Genomic DNA, 19,210 nt, shown 5'->3' on the forward strand with positions numbered 1-19,210 from the left:
ATTTAACCCTAACAAAAAATACCATAGTAAATAATAGTTAACTTTAATTAACTATACTTAACTATATTTAACTATAGTACCAAAGTTGAAACTTTGGAACTTTGATTAACTATGGTGAAAACTTTGGAACTTTTATTTACTAAAGTTTAAACTTTTGGAACTTTGATTTACTATGGTGAAACTTTGGAACTTTGATTTACTATAGTGAAAACTTTGGAACTTTGATTTACTTTAGTAAAAACTTTGGAACTTTGATTTACTTTAGTAAAAACTTTGGAACTTTGATTCAGTATATAATTATTAAAAACTTTGGAACTTTGATTTACTGTATTGAACTTTTGGAACTTTGATATACTATAGTGAAAACTTTGGAACTTTGATTTACGATGTTGAAAACTTTAGAACTTTGATTTACTATAGTGAAAACTTTGGAACTTGGATTAAGTACTGTAAAACCCGTGGAATTGTGTTTTTGCTTCCCATTCTGTACATTTTATGAAATTTCAAGGTTAAGAATCATTAAAGCTTCAGAGAACCTATTAAAAACCCGACCCGTCCCTTAAAAGAATTATGTACAAGAAATTAATTTTAATTGTAAAAATTGTTTCTTGCACGATAATTAAGCAATATTTATTTAAATTCATTTAATATTAATTTGTTGTGCGGTATGATAAAATATTTTCACAGGACTGTATATTTTATAAAATAACAAGAAAAACGATGCTGGTGAGTATTAAGTGGAATTGTACCATTGATAAGCTGTGGATTCAGCATCTAATTCAGCTCGCAAATAACGACAATCAACTCGAGAATGCCGCCGGAGCCAGGTGGAGGCGGCAGATTGCCAGTTTATATAATGGCACCGGTTCTGACGTTTTAAAAATATCAAAATCGTGAAAAAAACCAGTGAAACGTCAGAAATTTCGATTACTCAAGATCTTGCTCTTAGTATGATCAAAGTTGAAAGTGAAGCATGCTACTCACTGATAAATTGATGTTACTGGAATTTAAACAGTCCCTTTTAAAGTCGGCATTTTGTCAATTCTATTATCGTTAAAATGACTTTGTTAGCAAAAATGACTGACTTTCTTCATATCAGTTGTTTGATCTTTGCTTTTATACTGAATTTGACAACGGAATGTTCCGAATACCTGATCAATACATGAGACACCGCGGGTGTGACAGATCAATAGGGGATGCTTATTACTCTAAGGCAACTGAACCCTTCTCTGAAATTTTCAAGTGCCCGTGTTTTATGCTCTGTTTAAAGATTTGTATTGTGTATAGATTTTTAAGCTGGATCCCTGAATGTTATTTCCACCTTTTTACCTTTCAATGCAATAAACAGCAAAAATCTTCTACGGGAAATATGGGTGTTTGCAGATGAGAAGTTTCGATTTAATGAATACAAATCATTCTTTGTAGATCGTGCGCGAGTTTTATCAACAACCAATAGGAATAGATAAAGTCATCTATTTCAGTTTTAACGGCGAACCATTAATGAAAATCATTTCACATGAATGTTAATCTCGTTGTAAAAATATATTTTTGATTTTAATCTTTTGTTAATTTTTTTTAAAGACATATCAAAGCATGATATTTAATTTATACATGTATTTCAATTCATTACCAGGTTTTGAATGTCTGAATTTTCTCAAACAGATAGCTCTGTTTTGCAACTATCATATGGCATTTTAGTTTTTTATTCGAACAAACATACTTTATATCTTCTAAAGATATCTTGGTAAAAGCCACATCGGAAATTTTTTTAACAATTTAATTAGAAAACAGTAAAAAGAACAAACAACTTATGAGCGATTGAAATATGGTCATCATAGTGATGAAATTTTTTCCAGTAAATATGTTTTATCTGGAATGCATCAATCAAATCAACTTTCTCTCTCTCAAAAAAAAAAATGATTGAAGAATGAAGAAATACATAACAAAATGAAAAAGCAAAGTCGATTTTCACGAAATTGATTTAAAGACTTTAAAAAGTTCCGTGGAAGGCCTTGCTTTTCATTCATTACTACTCGGAGTTTTAACAATCGTCAGTTGATTATCGTTGTTTGTATGACTTTCCTGGAACAAAGTTTTACTTGATTTTGTGTCTTTTTTCGACAAATTTAGTAAATATAAAATTAAATCATACAACATACACATAAATAAACATAACAATCACAATGTTTCTGAGGAAAGCCAAATGTTTATATTTACAAATAGTAATGGTATTAAAAAAACTTTTTAAAAAACTTCTAAAAAAAAAAAATTAGACAAATTATATTAAATATCTTACACGAGAAAACGGTTTGCCATATTTGGGGGAAGGATTCAAAGTAACAATCATAATTTATAACGTGGAAAACCAATTTTCCGTATTTATCAAATTTGTTGCCCATTATTCTAAAGTAAGAAAACATACCAAGTATTAAAGAATCTCCATTTAAAATTACTTATGCTTTCTGCAACAAAATCTATTTCCCAAAGCCACCCAAATTTCCCAAACCCGTGCCTAATCCGCCTCCCAAGCCCTGTTGCCCAACTCCACCTAAACCTCCAAACCCTGTGCCTGGTCCACCTAAGGCCTGTTGTATATAATAGGCCTCCTGTACGGCCTGAGGAGACCCTGCCTCTAGGCCTAGAGCGTTCTGTCTTCCACCAGATCCCAATCCATTAGCAAGTATATAAGCACCGACACCTCCTACTGCCAGAGCTCCAATGGCGTTGAAAGCATTGGTACTGGTTGAGGAGGTTGAAGGATCAACAGCTTCAAAGATAAAATTATTTGTCAGTTATAAAACTTGGTCTCTCTCTCTCTCTCTTAATTACCCATTTCAATATTTTTTTCTGCAATGAACATTTTTGAAATAAGCTAAAAAAAAAAAAAGGAAAAAAAAATACTAACTTCCACACGCAGCCCCACTGTATCCCTGGTAACAGATACATACGCCCGTGAGAGAGATGGAATTGAGATTCGGGGCTCCTGCGGTGGTGAGTGTATCCACCAAACAAAAGCCATTGGCTGATCCTGTACACACGGTAGAGGCCCCAGGGTTACCGGACGTCGGGATGGTACAAGATTGTCCACCATAGCCTGCTAAGGCATGACGAAGGCCTGAAATAGTTCAAGAAAGAAAGAAAATTGTTTTTAATGAAGGATTAAAAAAAAACATTTTAATAATCTGTACATAGCACGAATTTCGTCATAAGTTGCTCAAATTTAATTGAAATTAAATTATCTACATAAAAAAGCGTTTAATTTAAATGATGTCAAACGACATATTCTAATGCGTAAATGCAATAAACGACCAGTTCCTTCTTGAAAACATCTTTTATCAATGTGTCTTCTTTAAGGAATTCAACATCGATTTAATTCGTTTTTTAATAACATCCCTTCTACAGTATTGTTTAACAGTTCTATATATATTTCCAATCGATTGATATGAATAAAAACAAAATGATTGTACCTACCTACAGCAATGAAGCTCAGGCACAAGAGAAGCTTACAATGAAACATGATATCGAGTCTGTAAAAAAGCAACGCAACGATAATTCGAAAAGAAAAAGGAGGGTAGAGTGTTTTAAAGGTACCAAAATCAGAACACATATTTATACCCCCCGCTTGATAAGCGAGAGAGTATATAGTAATCGGTATGTCCGTCCGTCCGTCAGTCTGTACGACCGTCTGTACATCCGTCTGTCTCTTACGCTTTGGGGTACCCATCTCTTATCAACAACTCCTCTCACACCACTGAATGAAATTTGACGAAACTTTCACAGAATCTTTATTACATATTGCCATTGTGCACCTCCTATTTTACTTTTTGATCTGACACATATTTTGGGTTTCCCGCAACAAAACATGGACACTCGCATTATATTCATATGGGAGGCTAGTTAATGTCATAAACTGGGGACAGCTACCAAAGGAAGTACTGTTTATATATGCTAAAATTTAACAGTAAACCATTTTTTAATGAAGCGTACGTAATCCACATGTTTTATTATTTGGAAAATAATTAATCCTTGTAAAAACCTTAAGTTATAGATGGCGTATTTTTGATAAGTTCAGACGAACTAAAAAATATTAAATCTTTCTATTTGTTTTGTTACTTTATAAAAATATAGGACTTGCCTGTAAATTACACAATTTAAATCAATCGCTTTTTATAGATAGGTCAAAAGTCAATTTAACTTTTAAAAACGTAGGGATATTTAAGTTCAAAATCGGTGAAAAATTTAATTTGAACGTAGAAAGCAAATATCTTAATCTATACATAATGTGATCCTACAGAAAAGGGGGTTCAAGGCATTGCCGGCTTATGTGATCCTGTTCAAGGCAGGATGTTGACCCCATAGTCGCCATTTTAAAGTTACGTGCAAAAATATAGATCTTACTCTCAACCGCTTTTGAGATACATGTAATACAAACGCTAAATAAAGCAACAAAAATAAAACGAAGTTTTATCTATATAAAATAAACATTAGTAGTAATGACTTTAAAAACTTCATAAGTCAAATAACATAGTTCATTAGCGTAAGGATTTTTGATAATCAGTGTTACCGTAGTTCTCTACACATACGAGGTAAAGCAGGAGAGGGAACCAGACTGGCCTGTTTGTTTACATTCAGCTGCGGTACCAGATTAATTCTGATTCTGACAAAATCGGACCGTGGTATTAGGATTGAAAAACTCACTGTCAGTGTCTTATCATTTATATTGATAGTTTTAAAATAATTTTTTCATCAGAATATAAACGTGATTCATGTAAGAAATCCATTCAACTCTGTAAATGAGCCCGGCTCACTGTACTTCTGAGTACTTTGATTTTCAAAAGCTCAGATACGCCAAATATAGTTTTAACACAAAACTTTTATGGGGAAAGGTGAAGAGAGAAACGTAGAGAAAGAGAAAAAACCCTGATATTTACCTCTAAAGGGAACAACCTGTCAGGTCGAAGAGTCTTAAGAGAATTGAGAAACGGACGGGACATTGAACCTTTATTATCCTCTTCAATAGCATGTAGAAACGATAACACAAGGCAAGTGCTTTCATCGGGCCCGTTTCAATGTAACATTCCTATTCCGTTATCACAGGTTAGGGGCCCGAACTCATTAACCCAACATGATTATCTGTAGCGTCATCGATCACCGAGGAATATCCCAGTAATTACTAAATGCATGGGCATGTTAAACTCGAAAACTTAAATTATATATATATATACTAGTATTTAAATAAATGAAAAATAGTCCCCCTACCTCTCAATCTCATAAACATTATTTATGAAAGGTTAACAGATCTTTTGGACCAAAAATTTTAATAGTAAAATTTCTTAAGGAAGATCCCCATTTAAGTAAATTGCTGTTTTAATATAATGCCCTTTTTCAGTAAAAACAAACAAACAAACAATCTTTTAAATCAAATTAATCTTTGTAAAGTTTGCAAATAAATTCATATTTTGATTTTTTAATTAATTAATCCGTATGAAAAATAAAAAGTCCAATGGCTTATAATCCTTTTGTTTGCCATATCTTTAGCTTGTGTTAGAAGTTAATAATCGCATGTTTTGGCGCAGATTTATCTGAATTATGACATGGATGCTATTACATATTTAAATTCACGAATTAGGCATTCCAAAGATTTTAGCTGTGAATTCGACAATATCCGCGACAGGTGTGTAATTGATAATATTAACAACAGACATGGAGACTCATTCGTGGAATTCCTAAATGATAGTAAATTTTGTGTTTTAAATGTTTAACCACATTGTACGGAATTCCAAATACATGTAGTGTCGGGAGTAATGTATAAGAAAAAGACATACAATCTGCTCTAGGAACTAAATGCAAATGTCCAGATCATGCATTTTTGGTATGTGACTATCATTACAGGTTTGAAGCAAGTGATATACTTATACAAATGCATCCTACGTATAAACAGTCTGAGAACAATTTAAGTGATAATTCACGGAAACATTTTAAATTAAAAACCATCCCCCCTGACTTATGTGTTCAGACCTTGTGAAAGCTTCCTTACTAGAAATGATTAGAAATATTGAACTTTGTAGAGAAATACAGAAGGAAATTGATGATATCTATTCAAAATTTTGTGAAATAACAGTCAAAGAAATGGAGAGGAAAATACCACACAAAGACTGCTCAAAACGAACTCGGAAAAAAATTGCGACAAACTAAACGTTATTGGAATGAAGAACTTACTTGTTTATGGAAAGATATGCACAATAAAGAAAAAATGTTTCTAAAGGAAAAAAAAATCATAATCGGAAGCGAAAAGCTATAGGGCTGAATATATTCCGCCTTTGGAACCGAATTCTTCAGTTGGAAAATGTTAGATTAACGAAGAAAGTTTTCATGTGGGATTATAATATGCAGGGTGTGTGGTGTTCACAGGTCAAAAACATTTTTGATAGTCTCAACAGTAGCAGTCTTTTTCAAAACCAGCAAATAGTAGATACAGAATACATGTACCAAAAACTTCGTCAATATGCTGAAAATGACTGGAAAGTGAAAATACAATCATCACCAAAATTAAGGACATATATTTCCTTTACAGTTAATCGTGAAACCGAACCGTATGTTGCAGCTAATATTTCAAAAAAAAAAAAAAAACAAAAACAAAAAAAACAAAACAAAACAAAAAACAAAACAAAACAAAAAACGGTCATCCTTGGCACAGTTCAGATGTGGTGTTCTTTCCTTACGCATTTTTGTCGTCCTGTATATTATAACAATTGATTTCTGATATATTGCTACATATTCAATTGCACATAAATATATCTTATGAAACAATTTGAATTTTTATTTTGGTTTTATTAATCATAAGGGTTAAAAAAAAATTACATACAAATTAATCATAATAAAAAATTTGCAGAGCAAAACATTTTTTCCAAAAATGCAGCTCATATTGCTTTAAGGTAAAACCATGAGTAAACTTTCTACTGGTCAGTATCTACATGTATTTATGTATTCCTCTCACAAATACTACAGTGGAAAGAATCTTCAGCATGGCGGAAAAAATCTTCGAATCTAATGGATATAATGTTAGGGAACACATTATTTGAAAAAAGTATGAAGATTTTAATAATATTATTGTAAAAAAAATGCTGTAAAATAATCTGTTATAAATGTAAAGGAATGTACATGACTATTTACTTTTATACGTGTATTCTTGAATGTAATTTGTAATTCAATTACATTTGCAAAGTAATTGTAATTAAATTAATTACATTTCAAAATCCCTGTAATGGTAATGGTAATTTAATTGAAGGTTTTTGGAAAGAAATTGTAATTTAATTAATTTATCATTCCTATGTAATTGACCCCATCCCTGCATTGTGCACCTCCTATTTTACTTGTTGATCCGACACCTATTTTGGGTTTCCCAAAGATGGGAGGCGGGGTATCATTTAGTGAGCTCATTGCTCACAATACCTCTACTTTAAGTTCTGAGAAATTCAAGAGAGATTAAACTGAATTCCTATTAACACATGTATAAGGTGGTGAAAACTGAAACGTAACATAATACTTCTGTTTACCGAGTCTTCACGTGCTAATAACTTCCTATCCACATTTTCTGTGAATATTTACCTTTGTTATCTCGCTGTTGTCTCGCTATATCTCACCAGAGCTACTCTGTATTCCTTGTGTTTTATAATTTGCAGAACACCGAAAAATAAAAGGTTCCGAAAACATTAGTTCGGGTGATTGAGACGATACATACTTTCCTCCTGTTTATATTTTCGATGGTAGCAATGTAAACCCACACTGACTGCAGACAGTATCGTCCATCCGTGCAATCTGTCGGATACTGCAGTTATTTTCATTATACCCTCCGCATGAAAAGCGAGAGATTATATACTGATCGGTATGTCCGTCCGTCTAGCTGTACGTCCTTCTGTCTGTTACGCTTTGGGGTACTGTCCTTTCTGACATATTTTATTTTTCAAATAATATGTTGACGGTGCGACCGTTAGGGCGAGCGGAGATACTTATCCAGTTTTCATTTAGATCGGGCTCGTAAAACCGCACGTGGCATTCGGTGCGTCTAATACTCTGACGTCACATGACGTCGTATGCATGTTGCTTTACCAAACCGAAGCCTGAACAGGGCTGATTTTAATGAATGACTGTTTAATTATTGACTATTTTTCAGCAACAAATTCATTAAGTACAGGTTACATCATAGATGCCGAGTAGTATTGATTATATCGTTTTCATGGAGCGTGGAAATCGAGGGCGCGGAGCGCCCGAGATTTCCACGCCCCATGAAAACGATATAACCAATAGTACGAGGCAATCTATGATGTAAGCAACTTGTCGCATGTATGATGACGTAAATTTCATTGAGAGTGTCAAAATTCAATAAATAAATATTGACCTGATTTTTGCCTCCTGTAGTGATATATGACGGGGCGTGGAAAGTATTACCGCATATGTGATATGGGATATATCACCACAGAAAGATCAGAGAAAATCACCAGATATGAGACAAATCAAGACAAGTTTATTATTTCATTTAACTTTTGTTCTTATTCTCGTGAGAACGTTCCTTTAGCGTTGTGTACGAAGCGATGCATTGTGGGTCCAAATTACTGCAGAAAAAAAATTCTATCTGAAGTAGTCTGAATTTTCTCTTCGCCCAGGCATTGTCGTTAGAGTTCGCAATTACCAGGTACGACGCTCGCGACGCTCGCTATAATCTGCAACATGACGACCATTTTGCAGATTTTATTTGAAAAATAAAATATGTCAGAAAGGACAGCACCAATCTCTTATCTGCAACTCCTCTTATACCACTGAGTGAAATTTGATGAAACTTTCACTGAATCTTTATTACATATTGCCATTGTGTTCCTCCTATTTTAATTTTTGATCTGACACATATTTTGGGTTTCCTGACCACAGCAAAACATGGATTTTGCCATTATAACCTTATAGGAGGCGGGGGCATCATTCAGTGAGCTCATTGCTCATTTTGGAAAAATTCTACAGCAGGATTCTTTAAAAAAAAAAACAAAAAAAAAACGTGTTTTGATACATATTCTCGTCGGTGACGATAATAACGGATGGACGACAAAATGTGTTTATGTGTGATTTAATTTGTCATTCATTTTCACGGGAGGAAAGAAAAAATCTTGTGTCGGCACTTTCTTGCCGGTGACAATATGTACGTTTGGACGACAATATGTACAGTGATAGTAGCCCCTGTCAGCATAAATTCACGTAAAACATCTCTTAGTCAAGGGAGAAAAGTAGATTTTCTAAGAAGAAGCCAAAAATCTGTTTTTGCAAAGGTCCTCACACCAATGTCTGGTAGTTAAAAAGTTAAGAGAGGAACATTTATAAATTCTATTCCAATTTCTTTTACATGTAATTATTTATCTTCGATTTGGGCATAGAATTGATGATTGCAACGTTCATTCTTTGTTTTCTCACATGAAGTAAAAAGGACGGTAGACATCAGTTGCATGGAGTAGAGTTCTATTTGCTCATTGCTTGTCGTAGGTATAATGCCTCCTCAGCACTTTGTGCGGAGCCTGAGCCGATTCCGAGTGCATTTTGTGATCCACCTGAACCGAGTCCCTGTGAGAGTGCCCAAGCGCCAGCACCTAAAAGTCCCAGTGTTGCAATAGTGTTGACAGCATTACTGCTTGAGGCACTTGTGGACGATGTCGCTGAAGGGTCAACAGCTATTAAAAAGAAAAGTTTTGTAAAACTTTCAGCCAATATGTAGCAGTAGCAATTTTTTGTGTCCGGAATTTTCTATGAAAAATTTTCTTCCACAAATTCAATGACAGAAAGATGATTCTTATAAAACACTATACGCGCGCGCAATCAATGGAACAGAGACGTTTCTATTAAATTGAACATTTAGTTTCAAGTCTTACTGATCTTAAAGGTTTAAGTGCGGATTTAATTATAAAGTACATGATTTAAAGCAAAATGTAATGCTCAAAGACTTAGCTCAAAACAAGCTGCTTTGATAAAATGACATTCGGAGAGCGTATGTGTGAAAAGTTTCCTCAGCATTCGCCTTCTCCAAGTAAAGATTTTAAAAAATATCTACCCCAAATGGAAAAAATTAAATAATTCTTCTTTCACAAGCTTGAAATAACAAGTTAGTTATTGCCTCCGTTTCTCGCTACATTAAACAAACAAACAAAAAAAAAAAAATACACAAATAAAGAAAACTTACTTCCACAGCTTGTACCACTGTATCCATAATAACAGACACATCTCCCAGCAGCAACGGCAGACGTGAGTTGAGGAGCACCCGCAGTGGTGAAAGTATCAATCAAACAGAATCCGTTTGCGGTTCCAGTACAAACAGTCGTGGCCCCTGGGCTACCGGCCTGGGGTATGGTGCAGGTCCCTCCGCCATAGGCTGCTAGAGCCTGGCGAAATCCTGGAATAATAAGACTACCTGATTTGACATGAATATATAATTTTATTTCATGTCCTTTCGAAAATCTTTCACTCATATTGTGACAATTATATCAGAATCATGAAAAAAACCAGCCTGGAAGACGCTCTATAGATATTTCGGACAAGTACAAAATTATACAGTAGGGTTGCGGATATGTCATGCGCTCCCCACACTCACTTTGCATAAAAGATTGCATTCATCCTGATCATAGCTGAAAAAATGGCGCTCTCCTTTTTTTTCGAGATGGGTACAGCTCGATCCTTAGGATCTCCGTTATGGTGCAAGTGCGGGAGTGATTCACTCCTGCATAGATTTTGGCTAAATCATCAGTAAATGAGTATTCAATAGACGTTTATTTCCTGAACTCCAAAAATTGTAATTAAAATAATAAATCATAAAACAACCCAAACAGCATTGAGATTATCTGTGGGGAGCGGATCTCTAAAGGAATTATTTTATCTTAGGCACAAATATCGCTGTATATGAAAAAAATGTCTCATGGAATAGGTTTATTTTTTTTTTCATGTTTAGTGATGCCATACAACACAATCATTTAATAACCCCGACATTTGCTTTAAATTTCAAGGGCAATTCTATGTGCAACACTCGAGAATTTGAGAGGGCCTGGTAAACAATCAGGTTTTCGCGTTTAACGGACGATGTTGTAAACGGTGATTAAAAATCTCGTCTTTTTAGAAGTAAGTTAAATGTAAAAACAATTTATCTTGTCTGCAGTCGTCCGTATTTAAAATTTTACCATTATCGAAAAAATTTAGAAATGGAAACTGTCTGCACTCGTCCGTATTTAAAATTTTACCATTTCGAAGATGCTCTGGAATTGTGGCCCTCTCTAGAAAATATCAATAAAAAAAAAGACGGAGAGGGCTACAATATGAAATCTAATCCTGGTCAGTAGATGGCCTAAATTGATTCATTATTTCTTTTTAACACATACTGGTATATTTCATCGAAAAACCAAGTAATTTTTTTTTTAATCGTTCAAAATTTCAATTTCAATAACTTTCCCACATAGGTACTGGTATGCAATTTTTTTCTTACATTTTCTTTTTCTTTGATGGTTAGAAAAATTTAATAGTTAATCACTGAGTTGAGATTTTAAATTATAAAGTAATAAATGAATATGACTTCAGAATTCTGCGATTTCTTAAAACACTCATGTAAAATATAACGGTCTTATTTGATATTATTGAAATGCATGGGGGTAAAATTATTTTTAAAGAAATTCAAAAATTAAGTACTAGTATTCGATTTTTACAGATACTTCTGGAAGCCCAACAGAATAGTGCAAACCAAAAATAAATATTGAAAACGACATTATTAAATAAAGAAAACGAAATTAATAGATAAAGAAAAACAAAATTGTTATTAGATAAAGAAAAACGAAAATTTTAGATAAAGGAAAACGAAATTATTAAATAAAGAAAACGAAATTATTAAATAAAAAAAAACAAACGAAATTATCAAATAAAGAATACGAAATTATTAGATAAAGAAAAACGAAATTATTAGATTAAAAAAAACGAAATTATGAAATAAAGAAAAACGAAATTATTGAATAAAGGAAAAACGAAATTGAGTGATAAAGAAAAACGAAATTATTATATAAAGAAAATGAAATTATTAAAGAAAGAAACGAAATTACAAGTATTATATAAAGAAAACGAAAAAAAAAACTAAAATACTTAATTTATAGATGAGCATGGTAAGGGCCTGAATCCATGCATTTAATGAATTATTTAAAAACAAAAATTGATACAAGTTCTCACTGTAATTACGAAAATAAAATAAGTCTACTTATCAAATGCATGTATTGTTGAATTGAAATATATGAGAATAACAAAAAATATTCAAGCTCAGAAGTATAAAGAACAATACAAAGTTTTAAGCATAGCAAACACGGACGGACCTCTGAAATATTAGAGATGAGATTAGGTGCCATTGAGGAGTAAGCATTCCCTTCTAACCGGCCACATCTGGCGCGTGCTCCTTGTTATGATCGAGAAATAACGGAAAAAATACTTCTGTAATTCAGTTAGTAAATAATGGCCTAAAATTAGAATTTAAAACGTCAATCAGCATTTGACTCAATGATAGACTGTATTTGCTAACAAGACCATTGTATCGACATAAGAACTTTCGAAATGACGGCTGATATTCTTGTTTAATCAACTTGTTTGTCAATAACTTCCCTCATTTTGGGAAATTGTTCATCTGTAGAGCTGCTTTTGCGTATCGAATCAGTAAACTTTCATGATTTCCATATCATTTCACTACTTCATATAAAAACATTGCATTTATTCATGCCACCCTCTAACAGTTCGCAAATGCTTTGTTTTAACTAAGTATAAGCTTACTTAATGAAAAAACATATTTCTTAGATATAAAAAATACCCCATATAAATTTTTACAAATACTAAATTAAAATGTCAAAATTATCATCAAAAAGTTTTATGTTGTTTTTTTTTGCAGTTGAATAATTTAAATTTTTAAGTTAAATTTAATTTAAATTTAAAGTTCTTACCGACAGCAAGGAAACCAATACATAGTATAACCGTAGAGAATTGCATAATCACAAACTGCTTTAAAGGAAAAAAAATGTATCATTAATAGAAAATCCCTGCGAAATACATTTTCTGTGCTATATTGGAGCTCATTTCTGAAATGAATAAATTATTATTATTATTAAGCTCCTTATTCTTAAAATTAAAATGAATATTAATTTAATCCTAAGTATGTTATTTCTATTATAATTCATGATTATAAGGTTATGTCTTAAAAAAGAATGAATGAAAAAAAGACCAAATACTTTACAAGAGACTTAAAACATGTACCTCACAAATGACCGTCAAAATGCTCGAGAGTCTAAAAAAACACTGAGAATTAGAGATATATTTCTTCTAATTATATTAACCATCACAGTTACGTAGGATCCGAGGTATGTTCCCTCCGGTTAATAATAACTTAAAGGGAAGTGTTAGTCCATTACAACAATGCATGTAATAGGTATTTCGTCGATTGCCATGGGAAACGAATAATAAAAAAACCTAGAAAATACATGGATAAATGTTCACCTTGATATGGTACGTTAAGGCTATCTAAGGGCTACACAATGTAGTCATGAAAATGGGTGGAAAAGAACACTAATTAAAACTCTTAAAAAAAAAAAGATGGACCAAGTATGACAAAAATGAAAATAAAATGAATCAGACTTTGAATTATTACAATAAAAGGCAAAAAATAGGGCAGCCTATGGAACGCCTGGACTGCCTTACCGTTTATCCGTTTTTTTTCGCGTGTTGGAAATTTTGCGAAAAGGGGGAGGTTTTTATGTTAGGCTATATGTGACATAATTTCTGGGTGTTTTATATTTTGCGAATTAAAAATGGTCGCAGAAAATGCGAAAAATAGATAATCGCGAAACAAGAGGCCCAGGGGCCACATCGCTCACCTGAGCACATCGGCTAGGAAAAAGCACAAATCAGATCAGAATTGAAAAGTTTACTTAGGGGTGGGGTGGGGGTGGGTGGGGGTAGGGGGATTGAATTCTAATACTACTTGAGAATGCCTCCATTTCAATACTGCATATAACTTCTTGAGAAAAAGATTTTTTTTAACATTTTGTTTGTATACAGCTCAACAAACTTTTTAAGCTCACATGGTTTTTCGCACAAATTAAGGTCACATTGTTGTAATAAAAATACCATTTTTGAACTGCAGTACAATAATATATCCCTTTGTTATATTACATATATAATGTCAAGCATAAATGTCTTTTAAAATTATCTTAAGTTTCCAAAGTGGATGTTATAAAGGGGAAATTATAAATGGTAGGATGTTTCGACTATACGATTCTACCATAGGTTTTTACAAATCGTATAAAACGAGCTTTATTTGATTCCATGTAGTTGACAATTTTAAATTTTCTTCTTCAAGGTGAGTGTTTTTAAAAAATCTTTGCTCATTTATCATACTCCTCTTGGTTGTGTCGAAATGTAGCGCCGAAAGGGATAACATTGCAGAAGGAAACCACACTAAAGGGTAGGATAATGAAGTATTGTTTATTTTTTTGAATAGTAAATTCCCTCTATGGAAAGAAATATTCTTCTGCATTTACGGTTTGAAAGTTAAAATTTTGCAGTGGGATGAATCTCTCATGATTCTAGATTTTAGAAGTTGACTCGGAAGAATCTCACCTTATTAACATAGAAAGCAGTCAAACAGATGAAAAATACTATTACCACCCCGAGTTAAAGAGTCAAAATGTACAGAAAATACAAGTAAGAGTAGCTGTACAGTGCCCATGTCTACGTTTCTGCCAAGAGCTATTGCTTTCAAAAGAACGGATAAAAAGACAGCTGCAATTGGCAAGGAACCACAAAAATTCAAATGAGAATAGTTGTTATTTTTCAGCCATGAATATATCAAAGTTCTACCAAATGATTTGTGTGAGTTATATTTCAGTAAATGGAATAAAACTCAAATTATGTAAACAAATACTTTTAAAATGTATTTTGTTGTCTCGATACACAATGTTACATTAAAACAATGTGACCTTAATTTGTGCGAAAAACCATATGAGCTTAAAAAGTTCGTTGAGCTGTATACTACTCAGTACTTTGTTATAATTTGAATTTGACTCCCCATTGTTTCCCTCCCTACCCCAAAGGGTACTCTTGATTTAAACAAATTTAAATCTTCAATAAATGAGGATGCTTACATGTCCATATGACTAAACATAGCTTTTCTGTTATGGGGATTTTCCCCTTTATTTTCCTATATATAAAACTTTGATCCACCATTGAGACCCTTTCCTACCCTTGGGGGTTATGATTTGAACAAATTTAATTCTACACTACCTAAGGATGCTTCCATATGAATATCACTAATCATGGCTTTGCTATTCCTTAGAAGAAGATTTTTTAAAAATATATTTTAATGTAAAACTTGGATCCCCCACTGTGGCCCCACCCCATTACTGGGGGTTATGATTTGAACAAACTAGAATCTACACTACCTGAGGATGCTTCTATATAAATATCAATAATCATATATGTGCATTACTTGAGAAGAAATTTTTTAAAGATTTCCCTATACATTCCTATGTAAAACTTTGATCGGCCATTGTGCCCCCTCTACACCCCCAGCTAGGGGGTCACGATTTGAACAAACTTGAATGTTCTATGAATCTTGAGAAGAAGATTTTTAAAGATTTTTTCCCTATATATTCCTATGTAAAACTTTGATCCGCCATTGTAGCCCCACCCTACCCCGGTGGTCATGATTTGACCAAATTTGAATGTACACTACCTGAGGATGATTCCACGTGAGTTTCATCTTTTCTGTCCCTATGAATCTTGCGAAGATTTTTAAAGATTTTTCCTATATATTCCTATGTTAAACTTTGATCGGCCATTGTGGCCCCACTCTACCCCCGGAAGTCATGATTTGAACAAATTTGAATCTACACTACCTGAGGATGCTTCCATATAAGTTTCATCTTTCCTGGCCCAGTGGTTTTTGAGAAGAGGATTTTTAAAAGATGCCATTAATTTTTCACTAATTCATAATTATCTCCCCTTAGAATAGGGTGTGACCCTTCATTTGAACAAACTTGAATCCCTTTCACCTAAGGATACTTTGTGGCAAGTTTGGTTGAAAGTGGCCCAGTGGTTCTTGAGAAGATGAAAATGTGAAAAGTTTACGACGACAACGACGACAGACAACGGACAAATTTTGATCAAAAAAGCTCACTTGAACCTTCGGCTCCGGTGAGCTAAAACGGTTCATTTCTCATTATGTGATGTGCTTTTATCATTATTTAATGCGTTTTTGATATAATGTGGTGCACTTTTGTCATTATGTGATATGGTTTTGTCATTATGTAATGTGCATTTGTCACTATATGGTGTGCATTTGTCATTATGTGAAGTGAATATTTCATTAGAGCTTGTACTTTCAATAACCATTACGTCGTGTTCAAAAGTCTTCGTAAATGGTGGAAACACCTTTAACGTGATGTGTAAGTTTTATCGTGTTGGAAACGTTTTCCCTCAACATTTACAATAATTGATTAAAAATTCAAACATAGATATATCATTTGAAAAAATCTCCTTATTCAATGATTTATTTAAAATGACTCAGCATCACTTTTCCCCAAACTTTTTACCATTGACCAGGTCAGTTAAATGGGGCAACCCCTTCCCCAACACTTTTTGTGAATTAAAGTCAAGTAAGGGTTGTATGTGGTGGTTAATGAATAAAATTTGGTACTGACCCCCCCCCCCCCCAAAAAAATATTTAATTCCAGGTAGGCTGCTACAAATAGCTAGGGTGATATTTCACTCTGGAAGAAATTCAATTCAATAAACTCAGGCGCGTAGCCAGCATTGAAATGAAGTGCACGCAGAAAATGGTCGGGGGTCTGGGGGCCGCCCTGAGGCCCCCAGTGGGTCCAGGGCGAAGCCCTGGTGGGGGACCAGGGGGCGAAGCCCCCGGAAGCTCCTGGATTTTATGAAATTTTTCAGTCATTTTCCTTTAAAAGAAATCACGCTACATCTCTTTTCTCAAGCAAACACCTAGCTAAGTTATACTTCCATGGATACTTCAGGAAGAGAAGAATAATTTAATCAAATTAATTTACGAATATATTGGTATTAGAACAAAAGTTTCCAAGTGTGACAAGATTAAACAGAGAAGTAATTTAATAAGTTATCATTGGAGGTAAAGTATTTCAAAATATAAACGGGGTGTGGGTCTTTTGATAACCTTTATATTCTGTTAGCTTAAACAAAGTGAAAGTACTTAAATTCTATAAACTGGTAATATCAGTAAATTAAGATATTCATAAATGATCTATATTTATATTTACTTTGTTCAATAATTTAAATTTTGCCTTTTTTTTTTGTTTATCGATATTTATTCATTACTTCAACGGATATTCTTGTATAGTCGTCCAAAACCCTTGTAACTTTTTCTTTAATTAAATGAATGTCACTTGGATCGCTTTCCTTCATCAAATACATGTATTTGTACGGATAATCAGGATTACGCGGATTAACAGTTGAAAATTTTGGTACAACAATATTTTCTTACTCAAGAATTTTGGAATTCATTTTAAAGAAGACTGGATTTTAACGATATTCTTAACAAAATCTGAATAGAAACATTAAGACAGATAGTGCCTCTCTTTCTCCGAATAAATCTCTCTCTTTCTTTTTTTCTTTTTTCTTTTCTTTTTTTTTTTTTTTTTTGAAAATGATGTGTACGCACTTGCGTACTTGCGTATAGGCAGCTACGCGCCTGAAACTTAAAACCAAATATCTGTTATAGGATGGAAACTTAGTATAAAAGAAATGTTTAACACAGTAAATTCCTTGTCCGATTATTTTTGAATAATACATCTTTTGTTGTATATCTGCAAAAAGATGACGTCAACGTTATCAACAAAATAAAGCTTGTACCTTGCAATACATATAAAGATTTTACGTAATGGCTATATAAAGTACACAATCTTACAAGTAAAATTGATGCAAAGCATCAAATCGGCCGCAAGCAAAACTTTAAAAGCATCCATGCAAGGAAAATACAACTTATTCTAAGCTGAAATAGTGATCTTTATTATTATTACTATTTCAGACTGTCTTCAAAGCAAAAAAAAAATGAAGATTTTTAAAGAATATTCCTATATATTTCTATGTAAAACTTTGATTGGCCATTGTGGCCCCACCCTACTCCCGGGGGTCAAGTTTTAACAAACTTGAATCTACACTACCTTCCATATGCTTCCATATAAATATGACCATTCATGCCTTTGCTATTCTTGAGAAGAAGATTTTAAAAGAATTCCCTTACATATTTCTATGTAAAACTTTGATCGGTCATTGTGGCCCCGCCAATACCCCGGGGATCATGATTTGAACAAAACTTAAATCTACATTACCTGAGGATGCTTCCCTATAACTCTCATCTTTCCTGGCATCACGGTTCTTGAGAAGATATTTAAAACATACCACCAAATTTTCACTATTTCTGAATTATCTCCCCTTGAATAAGGACGTGGCCCCTCATTTGAACAAACTTGAATCCCCTTCACCCAAGGATACTGTGTGCCAAGTTTGGTTGAAATTGGCCCAGTGGTGTTAGAGGAGAAGTCGAAAATGTGAAAAGTTTACAGACAGACAGACAGACGCCAGACAAAATTTGATCAGAAAAGCTCACTTGAGCTTTCAGCTCTGGTGAGAGCTAAAAACGATTGGGAATAGGTTCCAAACTCTGTTGAAGAACGTAGGAAACAGCTTTACCCAAACAGTAAAGAGCTCCCAAGGAATTAATGTAGTAAGATCACATTTAACTAGTGCTAATTGTAACGGGAACCGTTACAGATGTTCCCCAAACGCTCCCCAACTCCCTTTTGGTGCCATATTCCCTATAAGCTTCATTAAGTAAGACAAACTCTGTGCATTTTAGACTTTAACAACGTTTCCTTAGAAGGATACCAATTACATTCAAATTTCAGCATTGCACCCGTGCGCATGTGAATGCAGGTGCGTAATGACTATATCATCTTGTCTACGCTATCTATATATTTTAATATACTAAATATGAAAGCATTCAGACCAAAAGTATTAGAAATCACTCATTCAAATGTATTTTTAATTTCACTCGTTCTAAATGCACGCTCGTGCGTGCACGTGCTTGATGACCATACCTTCATGTAGGAGTCCCTCATATCTATCTGTATTC

The 19,210-nt window shown here is 33.5% G+C and overlaps 1 protein-coding gene and 1 long non-coding RNA gene across 2 annotated transcripts; both read right to left on the minus strand.

The window, feature by feature from the left end:
• Positions 1–2,911: 2,911 nt before the first annotated feature.
• LOC134238487 (uncharacterized) lies at positions 2,912–5,097 on the minus strand. Its single transcript, XR_009986032.1, has 3 exons — positions 4,932–5,097; positions 3,472–3,527; positions 2,912–3,115 (listed from the first exon to the last, which is right to left on the minus strand). It is a non-coding gene; the product is annotated as an uncharacterized LOC134238487 (long non-coding RNA).
• Positions 5,098–9,436: 4,339 nt separating this feature from the next.
• On the minus strand, positions 9,437–10,516 carry LOC134238496 (uncharacterized). Its single transcript, XM_062720622.1, has 2 exons — positions 10,217–10,516; positions 9,437–9,710 (listed from the first exon to the last, which is right to left on the minus strand). The coding sequence occupies exons 1-2, from the start codon at positions 10,500–10,502 to the stop codon at positions 9,502–9,504; spliced, it is 495 nt and encodes a 164-aa protein (XP_062576606.1). The 5' UTR covers positions 10,503–10,516; the 3' UTR covers positions 9,437–9,501.
• Between the last annotated feature and the right edge of the window lie 8,694 nt (positions 10,517–19,210).

The sequence above is a fragment of the Saccostrea cucullata genome, unplaced genomic scaffold (genome assembly GCF_032062105.1).
Source record: "Saccostrea cucullata isolate Sc308-1 unplaced genomic scaffold, CSIRO_AGI_Scuc_v1 ctg1439, whole genome shotgun sequence".
Lineage (NCBI taxonomy): Eukaryota > Metazoa > Mollusca > Bivalvia > Ostreida > Ostreidae > Saccostrea > Saccostrea cuccullata.

Excerpts from the sequence above, each read along its gene's own strand:
- LOC134238496 (XM_062720622.1), bottom strand. The coding sequence starts at position 10,502 with ATGAGTGAAAGATTTTCGAAAGGACATGAAATAAAATTATATATTCAT. Across the intron at positions 9,711-10,216 it reads CAGTGGTACAAGCTGTGGAA|CTGTTGACCCTTCAGCGACA; the intron begins GTAAGTTTTCTT and ends TCTTTTTAATAG.